General features: G+C 33.9%; 6 protein-coding genes across 9 annotated transcripts; 2 read left to right on the forward strand and 4 right to left on the reverse strand.

Annotated features, from left to right (window-relative positions):
- Positions 1–1,315: 1,315 nt before the first annotated feature.
- Positions 1,316–7,209, reverse strand: LOC116341228. 3 transcript variants are annotated; one of them, XM_031768169.1, is made up of 3 exons: positions 6,663–7,208; positions 6,259–6,505; positions 1,316–2,148 (listed from the first exon to the last, which is right to left on the reverse strand). In XM_031768169.1, exons 1-3 carry the CDS (start codon positions 6,876–6,878, stop codon positions 1,805–1,807), a joined length of 807 nt encoding a protein of 268 aa, XP_031624029.1. In that variant the 5' UTR covers positions 6,879–7,208; the 3' UTR covers positions 1,316–1,804. The 3 variants fall into 3 exon arrangements, with proteins under 3 accessions (XP_031624029.1, XP_031624031.1, XP_031624030.1); XM_031768171.1 differs by lacking the exon at positions 1,316–2,148 and adding an exon at positions 3,747–4,083 and having other exon boundaries at positions 6,663–7,209; XM_031768170.1 differs by lacking the exon at positions 1,316–2,148 and adding an exon at positions 4,979–5,594 and having other exon boundaries at positions 6,663–7,209.
- Positions 7,210–10,957: 3,748 nt separating this feature from the next.
- Positions 10,958–11,757, forward strand: LOC116341226 (probable RNA methyltransferase CG11342). The gene has a single exon (XM_031768165.1). It carries the CDS (start codon positions 11,009–11,011, stop codon positions 11,732–11,734), a length of 726 nt encoding a protein of 241 aa, XP_031624025.1. The 5' UTR covers positions 10,958–11,008; the 3' UTR covers positions 11,735–11,757.
- A 192-nt stretch (positions 11,758–11,949) lies between these two features.
- Positions 11,950–13,533, reverse strand: LOC116340986 (nuclear fragile X mental retardation-interacting protein 1; the record flags this gene model as incomplete). Its single annotated transcript, XM_031767790.1, has 1 exon — positions 11,950–13,533. A coding segment is annotated over exon 1 (1,515 nt), but the record flags the coding sequence as incomplete, so codon positions are not given.
- Positions 13,534–13,666: 133 nt separating this feature from the next.
- LOC116341071 lies at positions 13,667–14,886 on the forward strand. 2 transcript variants are annotated; one of them, XM_031767927.1, is made up of 5 exons: positions 13,667–13,780; positions 13,901–13,926; positions 13,995–14,060; positions 14,134–14,235; positions 14,318–14,884. In XM_031767927.1, exons 1-5 carry the CDS (start codon positions 13,763–13,765, stop codon positions 14,679–14,681), a joined length of 576 nt encoding a protein of 191 aa, XP_031623787.1. In that variant the 5' UTR covers positions 13,667–13,762; the 3' UTR covers positions 14,682–14,884. The 2 variants fall into 2 exon arrangements, with proteins under 2 accessions (XP_031623787.1, XP_031623788.1); XM_031767928.1 differs by lacking the exon at positions 14,134–14,235 and having other exon boundaries at positions 14,318–14,886.
- A 292-nt stretch (positions 14,887–15,178) lies between these two features.
- LOC116341121 (mediator of RNA polymerase II transcription subunit 11) lies at positions 15,179–16,071 on the reverse strand. The gene is made up of 2 exons (XM_031767999.1): positions 15,872–16,071; positions 15,179–15,788 (listed from the first exon to the last, which is right to left on the reverse strand). Exons 1-2 carry the CDS (start codon positions 15,948–15,950, stop codon positions 15,349–15,351), a joined length of 519 nt encoding a protein of 172 aa, XP_031623859.1. The 5' UTR covers positions 15,951–16,071; the 3' UTR covers positions 15,179–15,348.
- Positions 16,072–16,723: 652 nt separating this feature from the next.
- Positions 16,724–18,804, reverse strand: LOC116341122 (acylphosphatase-2). The gene is made up of 3 exons (XM_031768000.1): positions 18,510–18,804; positions 17,718–17,844; positions 16,724–16,996 (listed from the first exon to the last, which is right to left on the reverse strand). Exons 1-3 carry the CDS (start codon positions 18,574–18,576, stop codon positions 16,882–16,884), a joined length of 309 nt encoding a protein of 102 aa, XP_031623860.1. The 5' UTR covers positions 18,577–18,804; the 3' UTR covers positions 16,724–16,881.
- Between the last annotated feature and the right edge of the window lie 1,032 nt (positions 18,805–19,836).

A 19,836-nucleotide genomic window follows, 5' to 3' on the forward strand; every position in this document is an offset into this window, starting at 1 on the left:
TGATACGAATGAAACGAAGAGACTGAAAAACATAACAACTTCTTTGAACCCACATCGTTGCGCATTGTTCGAATGATGGAATCCACTTTGTGGTAACTTTGTACCACAATTTTAAATTATTGTGTGCAAGTGGCTTGTTTTTTTGTATTCTAATGCATATGGGGAGAGTTTGAGATTGGGATGGAGTTTTTGAGCTAAAAGAATGAGTGACAAAAATTAAATCGATGTTGTTTTAACAAGACTCATGATGCGATAGAATTTCTCTCTATTTTTAAGTCGCCAGAGAATCAAAAATGGAATTACCGAGAAAAGCTTGATAAATGAAGAAAGTCGTAGAATTCTTCAAAATATTGAGAGTTTTGAACCGAAAACGTCTTTGAAGCTATCTTATACTCGTCAAATTTCGATGGAATCATAAAAGTTATAAAATACATAGCAGATTCTTATGCATCCGTCTTAATTTGATAATATTATAGCATAATTTAGTATAAATTTGGGTGTTTGAAAATAAATATTTGAGTACGACTTAAAAGAAAAAAGGTATTTGCAAAGCCCAACAGGCATTTTTTTGTGTCACTCATTTTGGTTTGCTTTCTCTTATTAACCGCTTTTTTATTAGAAAAAAAAAATACTTACACTTTCTTTGAAGTTGATAAACAAATCAAGATTCGCTTTTGTTTACAATTTCATTCTTTAGCTTATCTAGTCGTTATCAAATGAAAATATTTGTGCATTTGTGCCTCTTTTTAAAATGCCCAACATAAAAGTCACCAAACAAAGTAGTAATTTTTGAATCTTTTTTATGTGTCGTAAAATAAAAAAGGATTATCCAATCCGGCCAGTCTATAAAATAAAGCGTAGAAGATATCTGTGAAAAATCAAACAAAATCAGCAAGAATAAAAATTTGATTCGAATGAAAAGTAGAAAGAAGTACTATTGGATGCTGGAATTTTAACCATTCGAAGCTTATCTTATCATTTAAGTAAAGAACAATCGGAAAATCGTCAACTATAAAAGAATTTCTCAATTTTGTAGAAAATCAAAATAGCTTCATTGACCTTAATTTGACTGAATTTACGCCATCCATTCTTTGAGCGAACAAATTCTGCATGAAATACAAAGAAACAAAGACGCTGAAAAAAGTAGACAAACATAAAATAAAAAAGATTCAAATTCCAAATCGATGCGATTGTATTTGGATATTTGGCAAATGGTGTACATTTTGCCATTTATGTTCTCGTTTCCGAAGCTTGCGTCGAGTGGTGGTAAATTTCGATAAATTTATTTTCGATTTTGAGTAAAATGCACACAAAATTATGGTTGTTATTACAAGAATTTATAAATATAAATTTCTCATGTGGATGCATTTTTTTTGTAGTTCGAGTGAATGAAGTGCGATAACAAACGAAATGTGGTTTCAAATAGACAATGTAAACACGTAGATACTTCTTCATTTTCTATCTTATTCTTTTTTTCTCTCTGTTTCAATTTCTAAAAATTAATTCAATAAATAAATAAATACGTTTCAATAAATAAACTAAAATTAACGAATTGTTGTTATTGTTGCTGCTGTTGTTGTTATTGTTGTTGTTGCTGACGAGGACGGTCTGAATTTTTTCTATCTATCATTCTCTTTCACTCTCTTTCATTAGTCGATTTATGTCTAGTACATGCTGTTTTGTTTTTCATTAACCTAGAAAATTATTTGAGCGAATCATTATTCCTTTTTTGATATGAAGCATTTGGTCTTGCATGAGGTGGTATTTGTGTTGCGCGCATTAAATCTGCGGTAAATTCGAAAATTTACTGTGATTGTTGCGCTGGATAATCGTAGTAATAACGGTATGGATCGTTTTGAGATTCTTGCGGAGGAGTAGCTTGATTGGCCTGATGATTTTGTGCGCCTTGTCCTCGTACCAAGTAAGCTGTTCGTCGATGATCGCCGGATGCAACATGGAATGTCGTCTCATCATGATGATCGCTTGAATAGATTTTCTTTAGCGCAATAATGCCGGCAATTGTCAATGCAACTGAACTGATAACCAATGCCTTGTATGCAATCAATCCGACCGCTTTCATTGCGAGTGGAGCTGCGATACCCATTATCGTTAGCAAAGCGGCAATGATGTAACGATAGCTCTTCTTGGCTGCAACGAAAATTATCCGAACAAAAAATGAAAATTGTTTTTTTTAAAGACGCTCGCTGTACCCGATCGTCCCAATAGTGTGAAAAAAAATCACTTAATAAATGATATAAGTGTATAGATTTACAAATGTTCAGATATTTTTATTCATTATCATTTTTGGGAAATGGAAGAACAAAATAAATAATTTAAATAAATAAATAAAATTAAATGTAAACGCTTTTCATCTTCAGCTTTTTTTTTACAAAATTCGACCTTTCTCTCCTCAAAGAAACATTTGACTACAACAAATGTAACGCGAATGAATAGTATTAGCAATAAATTAGTGTGTTTTTTTTGAATTATTATATTAGGCCATAAATAAATGTAAGTTTCTATTTTACTTGATTTCCTAGTGACCTAATTCACAAGAGAAAATTCAAGTGAACAGCCGAAGCCGGCATAACCGAACCGTGTTTATTTGAATGGCATAGCAGGACGTATGTTTGTGTTTGCGTCGATTCAAGTTGAAGGTACACATTAAGATTAATAACTGGTAAATCATAACATAATGTTAAGCTTCATGTCTTCAAGATACGCCCATCTTGTTCTTGTGTCATTCATTAGAATTCCGACATGGACAGCAGCATGAATGAATTTTCAAACAGCTGATCGTGGCGGATCTACAAACATAGTACGTAATTGGCATTTTGATTCACTTGAATTTCCCATTGAGTATTATTATCATTACTATTATCATCTTTGGCGTGACTTTAAGCTGTATTCTTATGTTTGTTTTGTTATTCATTTTTTTTATACAAAGTCGAAGAAATGAAGAAAAAAAGCTTTAACAACAAGAAAACAAAAATTTCACCGAAATGCTTAAACATAATCATTTTCGTATTAAATTGGGGGAATAAAGAAGAGCAAATGTATCTCTTATTTGGTTCGTTTTGGCTTCTCAATCATTTTCTACGCTTTGAAAATAGAAAATTATAGTTGTTTATACAGCAAAGTGAATTTACACATGCACAGATATGAAATAAACCGAAACGAAGCAAAAAAAAACGCACAAATTGTATCGAAAAAAGATGTGGTGCATGCACACAACATCCAACCGACGATGAGATGAAGATGAGATGCACCACAAACCCCAATGCGCACCTAATTTCTCTGCTCTCTAAATTCTTTTGAAATTCCTCCATTTTTTAAAAAATTAATTTCATTCTCTTTCTCTCCCTCTATTTTCTTCTGTTGTTTTCCATTTGGTCGGTTAAATGAAAACGCAAAACAATGACATGAAATTCGCGGCTACCTAAACATTAATAGTCAATTAAACACCACACGGTCTAGTTAGTTAGTTGTTACAACTTGAGTATTTACACACAATATAAATGAGCGTGCGCGCGCGCACACATACGCCCGCACCAACTCTCACAAACACACAAATTAACGCGAACGATTTTCTATCTTCCTTGAAGAGAAATTGCTCATGTGATTATTTGCGATAATAATTGATTAATGTCATATATTTTTTTGGTTCATTTTTTCTTATTCTTCAAAAATTCTTGGTGTGATTCTTTGGTCAATACAATGTAATTCGGTTTCTGATTCTGGTCTACACTTTGTTTTCATTTTTTTTTGTTTTTTTTTTTTTTTTGCGAGAATGAATCTAATGGCGGAACGCACGGTGATGGGACCGATATGGATCATTATTTTGATTTGGCATTAGGTCGTCTAGAAAGGTAGGCGGCATGTTAAGCAATTCATTGAAACTACGAGCGTCGTGACCGCTACTGAAAATCTTTTTCAATGCGATTATACTAGCAATGGTCAATGCAACTTTACTGATGATTAATGCTTTGCCAGCTATTGCAGCTAACGCTTTTAATGCCAGCGGACCAGCTATAGATAACGCCATCAATAAGCCAGCAATAATGTAGCCACCGGATTTTTTCACTACAAAAAACGAAATAAAATGGGAAAGAGAGGAAAACATGCAACAAATCAGTAATCAAACATTATTTTGGTGGTTGTGGTTGATTTTTCATTGATATAACATGCAAATATGCTGAATTTTTAATTAAATTTCTTTTTTCTTTAATCATTTTGTGAATTATTTTGTGGATGTTCTAGTATTATAATTTTCCAAAACCGATTTTTGAATTTTGTTGCGATTTTCCCAGAGATAGAGAAAGAGAGAGAGAGAGAGAGAGAGAGAGAGAGAGAGAGAGAGAAAGACGGTGCCATTGTTTTTGCGTTCCGGTACGAATCCATGCCATGTCTCATTTCGTTTGCAATGTGGTGAGAATTTTGTGTGATATATTTTATTATTTAACTATTGAGTTAGCAGAAGACAACGATGCCGGCGAATCTAAATCTGTTCGTTTGGTGTAATTTTTTTCATCCAAAAAACAAATTAGAAAATAAAATCAATTGACATTCAGTTTTCTGATTTGAAAAGCAAACAATTTATTTTCAAAACAAATTTTTTTTTGATCATGATTCCGTTTTCAGATTTGCCGAGCTAGATTAGATAAGTCGAATTAGTCAATAAAGTACAATTTAATTGGTATATATATTTTTTCTGTTTAACTACTTCGATATCCTACGGCACTACTCACTATCTGTACACAAAACTTTCGTTGAAAATTCAAAGCACTTCTATTTTTTTTTATCGTACTTTGCATTCAATCGAATGTCCTTCCTTTCATGCATTTCAGAGGTATGGATGGTAATATTAATAAATTTACAAAAATAAAAATAAGTAAATAAATAAATAAGTTAATAAATTATGTTTAACTGAATTCACTAAATAATGATAATAAACTGTCTCATTCTTCGTCGTTTTATTTTTGCTCTCTCACTATGAAAAAAGAAAAACAATAATTCGATGCCAAACAGATTCATTAAAAAAAATTCCTAACTCTAACACAAAATCGTGAACATTTTTCGTTCGTAACAATCGAATTAACTCAACCGTTTCTGTTCATTATTTTTTGGTTTCATGGTAGATGAAGGTGTTTGGAATAGACTAATCGGGGTGTGTGTTAATTGTTGATCAGTGGATGGTTATGTTTTAGTTTTTTTTTTTGGTGATGAATTGCGTGTGCTGTGCGTGTTCTGTTTGGATTTAATTTGAATAATTGTTTTTGGATTTTAGTGGCGTCGTAAACTATAGTCAGAATAGTGTCGGTATGGTTCCGTGATTTTTGATTTAGCTGGTGATCGATATCTAGCTGGACGACCGATTCGCCGATGATCGTCGGCAAACACTTGAACTTGTGTTTCGCGTGGAGCGTCACTTGAATAAATTTTTTTCAATGCGATTATGCTAGCAATCGTGAGTGCAATTTTGCTGATTAGAAGTGCTTTGCCAGCAATGACGGCGATTGCCTTTAGCCCGAGGGGCGCGGCTATACCAATTGCGGCTAAAAGAGCGGCAATAATGTATCGGCTTGCTTTTTTCGCTAGAATAAAATTGAAGAAAGAAAGGCAGAAAATTCACGGATCAGATTTGGTTTTGCGAACAATGAATTTTGGTTTTCTTAAAAATGAAAAGAACAAAAAACAAAAGAGTTTACTGAAGAGAAATTAACAAGAAAATTCATTTTTACAGAGTTTGTAGCTTCGAAGGTAAATACAGTAGCGCTGCAGTTTTGTTTTGTATCTTTTTTGATTGAGGAAGTTTTTTTTGTACAGACAAGCATTTTTGTAATCGCATTGATGAATTCTACAGAAGAGTTTAAATCAAATTTGAGCTACGTACAAATTACATTTACAAGAACATGTGCTGATCATCGACAATATTTTTTGCTAAAGAGAAAAATAGAAATACGCATTATTCTACTTTTGAGTCATCCATATATTGATGAAACTTTTTTTTTTGTTTTATGTTCACTTTTTCCATACCTTGGCAACTCTATTCTTACGGCACCAATTTCGTGATTGAAAACAAAGATTCAAATTAAATAAAACAAATATTTTGTGTATTTAAATTATTTACAATTTTATCATTTGTGCAATTTCATAAGTAAAACAATATATCGTGCGAATTATAACAACAAACTAAACTATGAAAATTTGTAAAATTGAGATTTAAAAAAAACAATTATGTTCTTGAGAGATACTTACGTTTAAGTTTATTTTTGCCGCCACCGGCTCCACCTTTGTTGCCACCAAATCCACCGCCACCACGTTCTTCACTCAAATCAACCTTCAATACGTGTGTACGCAAAAATTTGTTGATTTGTTCCATGAGCTGACGATCGACACCACTTAGGTCACTTAGAACACGGGCATCAGCAAATTCTGGTGTCTTCTCAACGTCTGTCTCATTTTGCTTTTCCATATAAATGCCATCAACAATCGAAATTGAATCCTAATCAATAAACGGCCATCAAAAGAGAGGAAAAAAGGAAAGAGAAGAGAAAAAAAATGTTGAGGAAAATCGAAATGTTGAAGACACTTGTTCTCATTTTTTTGTGTGTTTGTGTGTGACACAACTTTGTTTGAAATGGGCAATTTAAATTGCACACCTGATTGATAGCTTTGTTCAAAGCGACTAGAGCTCGACCCTTTAAACATCCAGTGAAATCATCTTTATCCAAACAGTCATCGTACACTTTTTGTAAAACACTGAATTCTGGACCAAACCAGCTTTCTTCTGTTGCCGAAGCAGCTGACACTATAGATGTGATAATGGCCACAAAAACAACTAATTCCACCGACACTCGACTCAACATTTTCAACATTATTTATGTATATATTCCGTTCAAAGAGGCGTTGTCAAGCGATTACGAACAAAATCGATTAATTTTTATTCCTTTCGATCGAAATTTTTGATTATCGCGAAATCTCTCTCGTCGATTGATCACCACAAAATCACACAGGGTATTCCGGTTTTTTTTTTTTTGAAAATTATTTGTTATTTAAACTTTGGATATATTGAAGACACCGCACAAACGAGGCGAACATAGAAAAACAAGAAGCCAGCGGGAGAATTTGCGAGAGACAAGCAAACAAACAAATCTACAGGTGGAGATATGTGTTGCACTTGTGTTTGACCGATTACAACTGAAGATCAGCCACCGCAATTTTCTGCTTTTAAATGCGTCTATGTGCTCTGCTTGGTTTTCGTATTCGAGTTAATTTCATGCATAAATTACGTGCGCATTCGCACAAACACCATTCCAAAAAGTGCAATCTGTAACAATCACTCGGCTCTCTGGTGCAGCATAGCGCAGTTTCTATATCGCGATGCAACCGCAACAGTACGCGAACACATCGTGTCGATCAAAAGAGAGGAAAGAAAAATATGCGATAGATAACAACAACAAATATAAAGACGGTATAAAAAACAGCAGCACCAGCAGCAGCAACAACAACAATAATATACGAATGAACGCAAAACACAAATGATCATGTCCAACAACGAAAATCAACACACAAACGCACATTTGCACGAGCGCACGCGCTTACACGCGCATAAGCAATCGTCTCTAATACGACTTATTAATAATTTCTTTTTATTACATTTGGAAAACTAATTATGAATTTTACGGTTTGGTGATTCTCATTGTTCGCCAAAGTTTTCGGTGGTCTTTTTGGCACGTACCGTGAGCCAACGAATAAACAAACGGCCACATATCTGAAGACTTTGTTTTTGTTTCTACAAATTAATCCACTTTTTATGGATACGATATATGGAGAGCAAAGAAAATATCGACAACAACAAACACATACACAGACGTCTCACACCTACGAGATGTGGTTTTAACAAGATATATGTGTTTTTACGAGCTGCTCGTGAATTGGCTGCGGCAGTAAACAGATCTGTTCAATAAAGGAATTAAGAGATCATATTTGCGTGCAGTCATAAAGAGAATAAAGAGAAAAAAAACAACACCGTTACATATTTACGCTTCCATCTACTCATCTCTCACACTCAATCAGAATTAAGCATGTGTGCGTACTCATCACGGTGGCTAATGATCTAAATTTTTTGCATTCATATTTTATACTTTTTCCATCAATCAGATCGATACACCGGAGCTATATTCAGGCTGTGCGTGTTTGTTTTTAACATAATTACCATTTAACACAATCTGAGCTATATTCAGAAGACACAAAAAAAATACACACAAAATGCGTTTTTTCTCCGCGTTGTAAATTTTTTACACGGTGTTGGTACGAGTCGAAGTGGATGCCCCTTTTTGAATATAAAATACCAAAAACTAAATATCTTCAAATCAAATAGACGAAAAACAATTTTTTTCTCTTGTTTTTATTTACATTCCACAACGTGTAATATCATCAAATAATGTCTCGCCGCCGCCACCGACGCCGACGCTTGAGGGGCTTAAACTCTTCGAATCTGAATTCGATGAACCAAACTAATCGCAGCCAGAATACAAAAAAAAAACACTGAACTCAAATCAAAAGTTCATTCTTTGTACAAACATAACAGAAAAAAACTGAAGCAAAAATCGATTTTCATTGCATGTGACGGCGCGTTTCATTTCAAGTTCAATTTATACCGGCAAACCCATACTATCAACTCGACATGTTTGCATAATGAGGATTTTGTCGTACGCACATCAACCAAAAACTAAATGACGAAATCGAACAAAAAAAATAATCACCATGGCAAAAAGAGAACTTCGAAAAAAAAACGCACCCGAGAGATATAGAATATTTTCATCCATGGATACAAGAGTAGCTTTGACCCTGCGATTAACGTTCGCCTCTCTGATAATGAAATGTTTTAAAATGTTATTTCGTGGTCAACGATTTTCGCGTTCGTGTGCTAGTTTAAAATGGAAAATGCGTGTGCGATTGACCAAATATGTCGTTTTTTTCTCTCTCGCTTTCAGGATGTGACAGTCATTTTTTGTTGCTTGCAGCCTTTTTATGTTCATTTACAACGGTGACGGCATTATCTACCGTCAATGTGCAATGCTGTAGTTGAAAATAAAAAACGCATGCGACAAAATCAAAACATCACATTTGTGTTCGAGTGAAAGTGTTTGCGAACAAGTTTTGTCGCGAATACGAACGCATACAGTACTGAGAGTATGGTAGGAAAAAAAAGAGCACACAGAGAGAGCACATATAGAAAAACGGGAAAATGGGCAACAGACAGAGAAATGATGGCGCTCACAAATAAATGTAGAACAGTGGAGCACAGAGCAAAAGAACCGTAGAAAGGGATATTTAGAACATTTTTGGTACGCACTAAAAATCTGCTTCGACATCAGCAGAAAATGCATAAAAGAACGAGATAGACGAAGAATAAAAACTAGAGCTGATGAGGCGCTCACGAACCGAATCCAATGAGCAGTTTTTGCTTTTTTCATCGTTTTACTGTCGATTCACCGATTAGATTTCAATGCGAGCGCTTGCATCTGCGCTTACAAACAAATCGCATAAATACACATAATAACGCGCACGAACTTTCGCAATTTGCCTACATTTGGCGTTTGCAATCGCGGTTGGCTTGTGCATCTTTAATCGAGTGTTAAAGCGAATGAATTTGATAGCGTAAAAGAAACAAATAAGCAAACCAACTTTATATTCACAATTTCTTCTGCATCAGTTTGATGTGGCAATCTTAACTCTTCGCGCCAATTTTTTCTTCATCATTTGCTTTTTTTTCTTCTATATATCACATTCAACACAAAACATGTACACATTACAACTTCAATGTTTAGATTTGGTCCAGTTGCAACGATAATGCGTGAATAAATGATTTCTTTTTTCTCTTGTTTTGACTTGTGCACAGTTCTTTTTTTTCTTCGCTACAGCATATTATTTATTAGCAGTATATCGCGTGCACACATAATTACAAAGAGCCGCATAGAGAGAAAGACAAAATACAATCACCGAAAAAATTACGATTATGGTTCGCGCGCTTTGAATCAAAAAACACAACTCTAATTTCATAGCATCGAAAAATGAGTGTAATTGCTTTGCCGAGAATATTATGAAGACCGATGCTGCCATTGACGCTGTTGCTGCTGCTATTGATGATGATGATGAACAGTACTAGTGCACATGCTGCAGTAACCAGTAACTGTGCAAGATTGCACTTATAGGGCAAACGTTTTTTTTTTCATCTTCTTCTAGTAGCTCTAACATCGTGTCTTCGTTTTGCGTTCGAATTGTGCATCTATGAATTGTGCAGTTTTCTCTCTCTCTCTCTCTCTCTCTCTCATCATCATCGGAAAAGAAGAATGGTTTCAATCTATTGAGACCACAATCACTTACGCTTTGCTACGAAACGAATTCAATATAAAACATAAATGCGGATTTAATTCGCATATTTCTATTTTCTCCCATTTTCATTTATTTGAAATCTTTTTTTTTACGTTCGCTTCTATTTCGAATCGTCGATTGAATGATGAGCAGCAATGGCAGCAATAAAAAAATTGGTACATTTTTAGTAAGCAATTTATATATCGCATTTTTGTGGTCAACATGCATGCAATGTGCCACACATGAATTACACAAACACACTCGTAGAGCTTTTGACCGATTTTTATGTGTCTGGGTACACTAATCATTCGAATGAAGAGAAATCAGTTAATTTTCATTAAATTACTATAAATCGAATCAAAATTATTGAATTTTCGTAAATTTGATTGAAATTTCATTTATATGTGAACGAATGATATCGAAAAGTATCCTGATGGAAGACAGAGACCTCTTTCGTATTTTTCCACGCACTAAGCACGTACATGACCCATTAATCGACGATGAACTCATAAAACTACGGAGTAGTTCTTTTTTTGGAAGTGTCGCATTGCTTATGTCAAACTCAATCTCATTTTGTAAACAGTGAATAACGTGCTCTCATTCTATCAATAACTCGAACAAACTTGTTATGGAAGATTTTGTTGAACCGGGCGCTGTTCGATATGGAAATTTCATAAATTATTATGATTTCAATTCGGCACCAGAGCGTCGTGATTTATTGCCACTGACTGAAGAGCTCTGGACAACATCGTCGGATGAAACACAAGATCCATTCTTGGTATTAGACGTTGGCTGTAATGCGGGGAATTTTACACAGCTACTGTATGAATTTTTGGTGATGAAGAAATCGAGACGCAAAATAATTATTTTGGGAGTTGACATTGATCAAGCTTTAATTGGTCGGGCTAATGACGCTAATCAATATAAAGAAAACGTTTTCTATTCATCGTTCAATGTTATGGAATACAATAGTGAAGAGAATTGCATAGCAAATCATTTGAAATCATATAAAAAGTGCCAGTTTGATGTAGTTTGTTGCTTTTCAATAACAATGTGGATTCACTTGAATAACGGAGACGATGGACTGGAGAGTTTTTTAACACTCATGGCAAAATTGAGCGAAATTTTGGTCATAGAACCCCAACCGTGGAAATGTTATCAGAACGCTGTTCGTCGAATGAAAAGAGCCGGAGCTCAAGATACATTCCCTTTATTTAAAACGCTGAAAATACGAAACGAGGTCGAAGACAACATAAAAAATTATTTAAAATGTAAAGAGCAATTGGATATCATTTATGAAAGTGATCCCACCAAATGGAAGAGAAAAATTTGTTTTTATCGAAAACGTGTTTAAATTGTGTATTTTCGAGCTGAAAGCACAGAAAAAAAACTTGACGATTTCTTTCCGTATAAATATTTATAGAAAACGATTAAAATTGTATTTGCTTGAATAATGAGAATATAATAACAGTTAACAATAATAATAAGAAGAAAAAAAAAAACAATTTGTGAACATAAATTTTGTTTGTTTAATTAATTTTATAAAGAAATACATTTTCAAGAATCATCATTTTGTTTATTTTGTTCATTTTGTTCATCGGTCTTTTGTCCAATTCCAAAAAAGTTATTTTCAACAACATAACGAACGCATTGCAATAAAACATTTCGTTCATGTCGAATTTCTTTTTGCAATAGTTTCTCCAGTAGAGTATTTTGGTTGCGAATTTTTCTGGTCATATCCACAATTGTTTTCTTCTTCATCATAATCGCTGGTGTCGATTTTGCATCAGTTTTCTTGGTTTCTTGTGGTCGAATTCTGCTTGGTCCAGCAACAATATCCTGTCCATCGTTTGAGCATCGTTGAATGGGTTGTTCTTCCGGAGCACCATCATCGTCATCCGATTCATTATCGTTGGGTTTTTGGTCAATTGATTCACTCGGCACGCTCGAATCGATTGATTTAAATTGTTTTATTGGTAATTTATCTTCAGTAAAAACAGCATCTCGTTTGCGCCTCATATTTTTCGTTGATTCATCAGCATCGTTGTATTTATCCGATTCAACGGCTTCTGAAATTGGATCACTTGCTGCTGTAACATGTTCAGTTATGTTGTTAACTTGTTCTTCTTGTTTATTTGCTGGCACATTATTCACAGACGTTGTCGCTTCAACGTTGTCATTGTCTTTGTTGTTATCATCGTCATCATCACAGTCTGAATCTGAACCATAAATGCCCATAATTGCAGACAACGCATTCGTTGTTGGCACTGTTTTCTCTTTTGGTTCAACCGGACGTTGTTCTGTGGCCGATGCATTATTATTACCGACCATTTCTGATTTCACTGTTTCAGTTTTTTTTGCTGGCACGGTTGTTGTTTGTTGTCCATTTTTGTCATTTGCTATTTTCTCGTCACTTTTATTCTTATTTCGTGTTCGGTGACGTTTTTTATCGTTTTTCTTCGTTCTATGATTGTTCATTGAATCATTTTCTGTGAATGATCGTTGTTTACGATGTTGCACATTGCCGAACCGATGATTTGGCTCTTGAATGCGTTCACCTCGTTTCATTCGCTCCTCTTGTGCTAAACGTCGTAATTCAATGTTGGCTTTGGTCGGGTAACGCTTTCTCCGTTCTTCACGCCATTTCTCAATATCTTCATCCGTTTCAATTTTACTAATTCGCTGGAACAAACCACTTTGATGCTGAGTCTCAATGTGTTGCTTCAACAACATTGAACTACCTTCAAAATTGCAATCGTCAAACCAACATTTTTCATGCTCATCTTTGTGTCTTTGCAATTGTTGCGGATACTTAAAATTACAGTCACATAAATGGCACCAATTATTCGATGGTGTATTTGATTTTTCAGTTTGGATATTTTTTTGCGGTTGATTTCGATTGAATTGTGGTTTTTGAGATGCTTGTTGGCTCATTCGCTGATGATATTCTGCCTTTTGTTGATTGATGTCGAAATTGCTGCGGTAGCCAGGAAGAAAACTTTTTTCATTGTTTGTCACCTTTGGCGTTGAGCTCAAAACAGGTGACGATAAAGTTGAATTTTGAAATGGATTCGGCAATGCCATTTTTTCAACAAAAATAACTCTTTTTTCTTTTCACAAATAATTTTTCCAATCCAAATCTTTGAATTTCAATAAGAAATCGCACGTGTGTTTGTATATTATTATCACACTCTGACTGTTTACTTGTCAAAAAAATATGTGCGTTTACACGGTGCTTTGTTTCTCTGTCTCACATGACATCGGGTACTACGTAGTTTTGACATTTAATGCCGTACATTGACGCAGTAAATAATATAATAGAAGCCGCAGAAAGTTTTTGAAGGCGCTAAAACAATAAATCCACTATTTAATAAACGAAACAATGAATTCTGCTACAAAGGTAAGTTCTAATAAAATTGAGTGTTACAATAAATTCATTGCTCATATTTTTTGTACACAGAATATTTTCGGTAAATACGATTTGTTATCTTAAATATGAATTTTTGGTTATGTTTTGCAGGTTGGCGAAATTTTTGCACAAGCAGGGTAATTATCAACAATTTAGCTAAAATAACAAACTTTTTTATTCAAAACTAAAAATTTGTTTTTTTTAGTGCTGCTTTCAATCGGCTCGGTGAATTGACAATGCAGCTCCATCCAACAGCTGACTCACCAGCGGGGTAAATTTTTGGCATTCGATTTTAGTTGTGTTTGTTCCTAATTCAAAAAAAAAAAAAAACATTTTGATTTAAGGAGTAAATGGTCAGATGAGGAAATTGACATGTTGCGAAACGCGATCACACATTTTTGCGATGATTTAAATCAAATCAGTTTACGAATCAAAGGGCGGACTGTGTAAGTTTCTTCATCTGTCCTTCTGGCATTTAATTCATGCTGTTTAATTGCCAAGAATTTAAATCTTATCGTTCGATTTCAGATCACAAATAAAGCAAACATTAAAGAAAAAAGCATTTGAAGAGGCCGGCATTCCAGTAAAACAGATAACAATGGTTCAAGCTCAACCGCATACATCAACACAAGATATTCTGTATATTAAAGGTGAATCACAGGATTTGTCAGCTATTCCATCAACATCAAATACAATCATGGTAACACAACCGAAACCGCCCGCAGAGCTGATTAGCACTGAAATTAAAACTGAAGAAATTCACATTCATGACGATATTAATCTACTGACAAATCCAGATGCAGCGCTACTGAGCTCACTTGAAACGCCCACAACGGCTGACGAATCATCTGATTCAAGTGAAATCAAAATGGAAGAAATTACTGGCGCATAGAATTTTAAGTCAACTATTATTTATACTGTCGTATTCATTTTTTTTTAATTGCAATTCTATTCCACACTCAACCTCAACATTTCGAATATCTATACATTTAATTCTATATTTGCCTTGTCATTTAACGATAAAATTTATCATACGGTGAAGATATAAATTTTTTGAAAAAAAGGAATGAAAAATAATTATTTAAGCAACAAATTGTTTGGACGTAAAATGTCAATAAAGTAAATTAAAATTAAAAATAAAATAATTCTTTTATTTGGTCGTAGCACAGACTGGCAGTGCAATAGCAGGATTGTAATGCACAGATTTTTTGTATTTTATAATTTATCTGGAAATTTGAAAACTCTTTCAGTGTGGCTCTTTGTCGCTAATTGCATTTAATTTTTGTATATAAAAATGACAATTTTTCTTTTTCAACTTGACAAATGGATATTTTCTAAGTTCATAACCGATGAAAATTCTATTCAATATGAAAAAAATAACAACCAAAATGTGAAAAGTATATTAAAATCAAAATTTTATTAATTTTTTTGGATAAATGGAATTTAATTTCAGGTTTTTTTTCTTCATCTTAGTTTTCTTTCTTAAACTCTAAGATCCAAATAATAGACATGTATACTAATATTCATTTGAAATAATTTTCGTTCAATGGAATAATGAATTATGATGGGGTTGTCGTTGGTGTTGTGGCTGAAGTGACTGGACTTGGTGCTGATATCATTGTTGGAGTGACTGCGGTTTCTGGTGTAGTACTTGGCGGTACACTTGGTGGTGGAGTGGGTTGACCGGATGCAACCGGTGCGGTTCCTTGTTGTTGTCGTTGTTGCCGTGCAGCTGCTTGTACATACTTATTTTTCGATTCGTCTAATTCACGAACACGAGATCGACAGTGTTGAATTCGATGCCATGCCATCTGTAATACTTTTGCCGATGCATAACCAGATCCTTCGTGCGGTTGTCCAGTCGACACTTGTGTTAGATAATTAATTTGCTCTGACAATTTTGTCTCAATGATATTCAACGATTTGAGAAATTGTTGTGTATTATTTTCCACCGCTTTTTGGCTGGTTTTTTCTTTTCCAAGCTCTTGAAACGATTGACCTTCAAATTGACAAGAAATACAATGTTTTATTTAAGTTAAACTTTTGAATTGCGCATCATCCGCAAAACATCAAAAGGCTTACCTGCGCTCTGTAAACACGTTATAATCTCTTTTTCAATGGCATCCAATGCTTGAATCTTGTCCAGTGGACTGTGTGACATTTTAACTACGAATTTTTGCACAAAAATATCAAAAAATGAGAAAATTTCAAAGATTTTTTATTAAATGGAATAGAAATAAATTGTTTATAGCAGCGATGTCAATGTTTGACTAACAATGGAAAAATCCCTCTGATGGCCACCGGTGAAACTATGAATGTCACTGTCATACGCTTTCAAGAAAAACGAGCGCGTTCATAGTGCTATCTTGTCATCTAAATATCATTTGTTTACATATTATATTACGTGTATTAAAAGAAGCGAACATATTAAGTAATATGTAAGCGATATTCTTCTTCTCTTTTTCTTGTGTTTTCATAAAATGCGTGTATGTGACCATCTGTTCTCGGTGTGTTAATGCGTACTTGTACAAGTACTGAGACACAATTGACGCTGTCAAACAAAGAAAACACAACTAGCTAAAGTGATAAACATTTCGGCATCATTTCAAGAGATATTGTATATGTTCTATAACAATTTGATTCGAATAAGTGTATTTTTGGATGCCGAAGGTGCTTTCATTGTGTGATAATTGAATTAATTTGCAAGTCTATAAACACAGAGCTAAAGCATTCAAAACCGGTAAGTTGTTCAAAAAAAAAACAACGAAAAAAGAAAGAAAAATATCCGAAATCTGTGTCGACAGAAGTTTCGAGAGATAGAAAAATTCGGTGTGATTTTCATGTCAACTTGTGTGAAAAATCGCATGAGTCAACGAGCGAAAACAATAATAAAGAACAAGTGTAGACATAGTTAAGAAAGAAAAAAAAGGTGAATTTTTCATAAGTTGGCAAGTATATTAATGATTTATTAAATATATTGAGAAAAGTTTGTAAACATCGTTTTAACTTAAAACATACGAAATAAAAATCCTAATCGGTAGAGTGGTACGGTATTGGGTGACAATATAGGATGTAGTGTAAAAATTATTTGCTTAAAATCGAATGGCAAAATTGGGATAATCGTATCGTGACAAATTCTTGGGGTTGGTCAGTTCTAATTTCTCAATTTTACAACCTGGCGATCCTTCATTTCGCAACCACGAAATCCTGTAACAATAAATAAATATAATGTGATTTGAAGAAGGAAACTAAAACAAAAAGAAAGTCAAAAACAATTTGTCTTGATTTTTTTGTTGATGTTGCTTCAATTTCAATGAGATATATGTGGCGTTAAATTATGAAAAAAAAAACAGCCGCACTACACTGAACTTGAACTTATTTGTGAAAAATTAGCGTTGAATAAATATCAAACGTAATTTCCTCATTGTATCGTAATGTTTGGTTCGGATGAACGAAAATTGCGGCGCAAAAACCTGTTCATATGTATGTGTGTTTCTATTTGTCACTGTTATGCAGGCATTCGATGAATGTACAATTCAACATAACAATTGTCATTGCATAAACGTGAAAAATATGAGAAATAAATGCCAGGCCTTACATTTTTTGGCAAAGTTTTGAAAAGAAAGTGGCAACTATTCAAACAATGGCCGTCAAATAAGAAAGTCTCATGTACTTGCATTTGGTGTGTTTTATGGTTGCTACTTTATGAATGACTCCGATAAATCGATTGATAAAATTGATGACATTTGATTGATTTTTTCAAGCAGCACTTTCCGGTCAGTTTATTTTCAATTGAAAAATATGACTCTTCTTCCAATTGGCGTGTTTTGAAATGAATTCAAGAGTATGCCATGTAACAGTTGACAAATTTTAACAAAATTTTCAATGTCATGAAAATGACTTGTTAATTAAATGATGCATTGCTTACATGATTTCAACGTTTCCTTTGGTCCCTTGCATTTTTCCCATAATAGTGCCAGCCTTTGAGTTTTTGACCCATCCGGTAATAGAGAGTGAATCGGCTTTTTCGCGTGCGCATTTTGTAAATGAACAACCTGTGGAATAAGCACATACACATAGTTAAATAAACAGAAAAAAAACAGGCAGGAAATATTAATCGTCGTCATTGTGTAAACAAATGAGTTTTATAATGAACTAGTCATTGTCATTGATAAGGAGTTTTTCTTCTAATTATAAGCAAAGCAATTAAATGAGCTAAATGTATTTGCTGGATTGTGGTATTTAAACTATGTGCCATTGAGAGCGTTGAATAGCGAATTGTCAACACTTGATAAGGAAAATTACAAAAGAATCACATCATCACTTTTCTTTACCAACAACCAACGCATAGAACGTGAATAAAATAAGATTATCCCAAATACGTGAGAGAATTTTGTTTTTATTATACATTTTCATTCAGTTGACGATAGTCACATGAACCAAGTAAATTTAAATGCGTACATTTAATCGCTTGTTGCTAAAGCGTTTGCAGTGTTTTATACTTTCTCAGCTAAATAAAGCACATTCGCAACAATAATACTGTACTAATTTTGAGAACTCACGCATTTTGCAATACAATAGCTCAAGGTTAGACCATTCTAATTTAATTGAAAATTTTCGCAATTTTGATTTCAGTTTCAAAAAAAAAAAAAAAATTTGCTTTGAAATGATGCGATTTGGTTCGTGTAAAAAATGGAGAAAATTGCATCAAAATTCTCACCTTGAACATGTCCAAATACTTCAAAATCCACTTGTACCAACATGGTATTGTTATCTGGAACACCCATCGTTATTTAATTAAATTTTACTGCTTTTTCACTTCAATTGCAATTTCTACAAGCTTTATCTATAAATTCCGATAAGAAAAATTGAAATATTCTGATCAAAAATGTTCCGCGAAATTTCTCGAACAAAAATCTTTCTATCACAAAACCGTTTTATTCGCTTAACAATTAAGAATTAATTTGCACTTGTTCAACGAGTTGAATTGTACTGATGCGCTTGCAATCGGTATCAATAAAGGTTGTCACAGAAACTCGTTGATGTTGTGTGATATTTAATCGAAACGAATTTGAGTTTAAAAATATCTTCGTGCCATTTTGTTAGCAATTCGCTAACCGAACCAATCATGACGAATACTTAGTTTTTCTTTTTTTGGCTTCGATGTACATTAATTTACAAAATGAACAACGACACGTCTCATTCGATTTTAATCACATAAAAACGAAATTCATTGATGGCGTTCTATAAGAGCAGATGTGTTTAATGCGCATTGATATATCATTAAGATTCGTTAGCTTTCAATGCAATGTCACAATGTGAACTCCTTCAAAACACCGGAAGAATAAACATCCCGCTTGCACTCGAAAAGGTAAACGACAGATAGAGAGAGAGAGAGAGAGAGAGACCAATACAATTCTGGGTCAAAATGAAATTTTTCTCGCGCTCACGTCGAACATTAAAACGAATAGCGGATGAGCTATTATGAGCGATTAAGAATTAATTAATGGGACATTTGATGATAATTTAAATGACTTGAAAATTGCGGCCACACTGAAATAAATTCCAAATGAATTAGACCTGATTTAATAAAAACTTTGTCGGTGTTTCGTTCAATAGCTGCCCATTTTTCGATTCATGCCATCACATTATGATGTGACGGTGTTCTTCTCTCAATAAAATCGACCGTTTTTACATATCTGCACCGTGAGCTATTTGTATGTGGCACACATGATGATCATGATGAGTTTGTCGCTATTGATTGTAAAACAGTGCAGACTATGTTTGATAATGGAACAAAAATGGATACGAAATGGTTGATAAGCACTTCAAAGCTGATGACATTATTCCATTTGGTTGCACAGCAAGAGATCTTTTCGATGGCTCTATCATTGAATTAAAACTACATGGCCATTTCAATTTCAAACTACACTACTGCAAATAGATACAAGCCAAAAGTAATCGGAAACACAAGCGTCGAACGATTTGATGTCTAAACAAACACACAAGCTGGATTCGGTCAGTCAAAAAAATTATATAGTCACTGA

The sequence above is a fragment of the Contarinia nasturtii genome, unplaced genomic scaffold (genome assembly GCF_009176525.2).
Source record: "Contarinia nasturtii isolate CC-2019 unplaced genomic scaffold, AAFC_CNas_1.1 Cnas_scaffold_695, whole genome shotgun sequence".
Lineage (NCBI taxonomy): Eukaryota > Metazoa > Arthropoda > Insecta > Diptera > Cecidomyiidae > Contarinia > Contarinia nasturtii.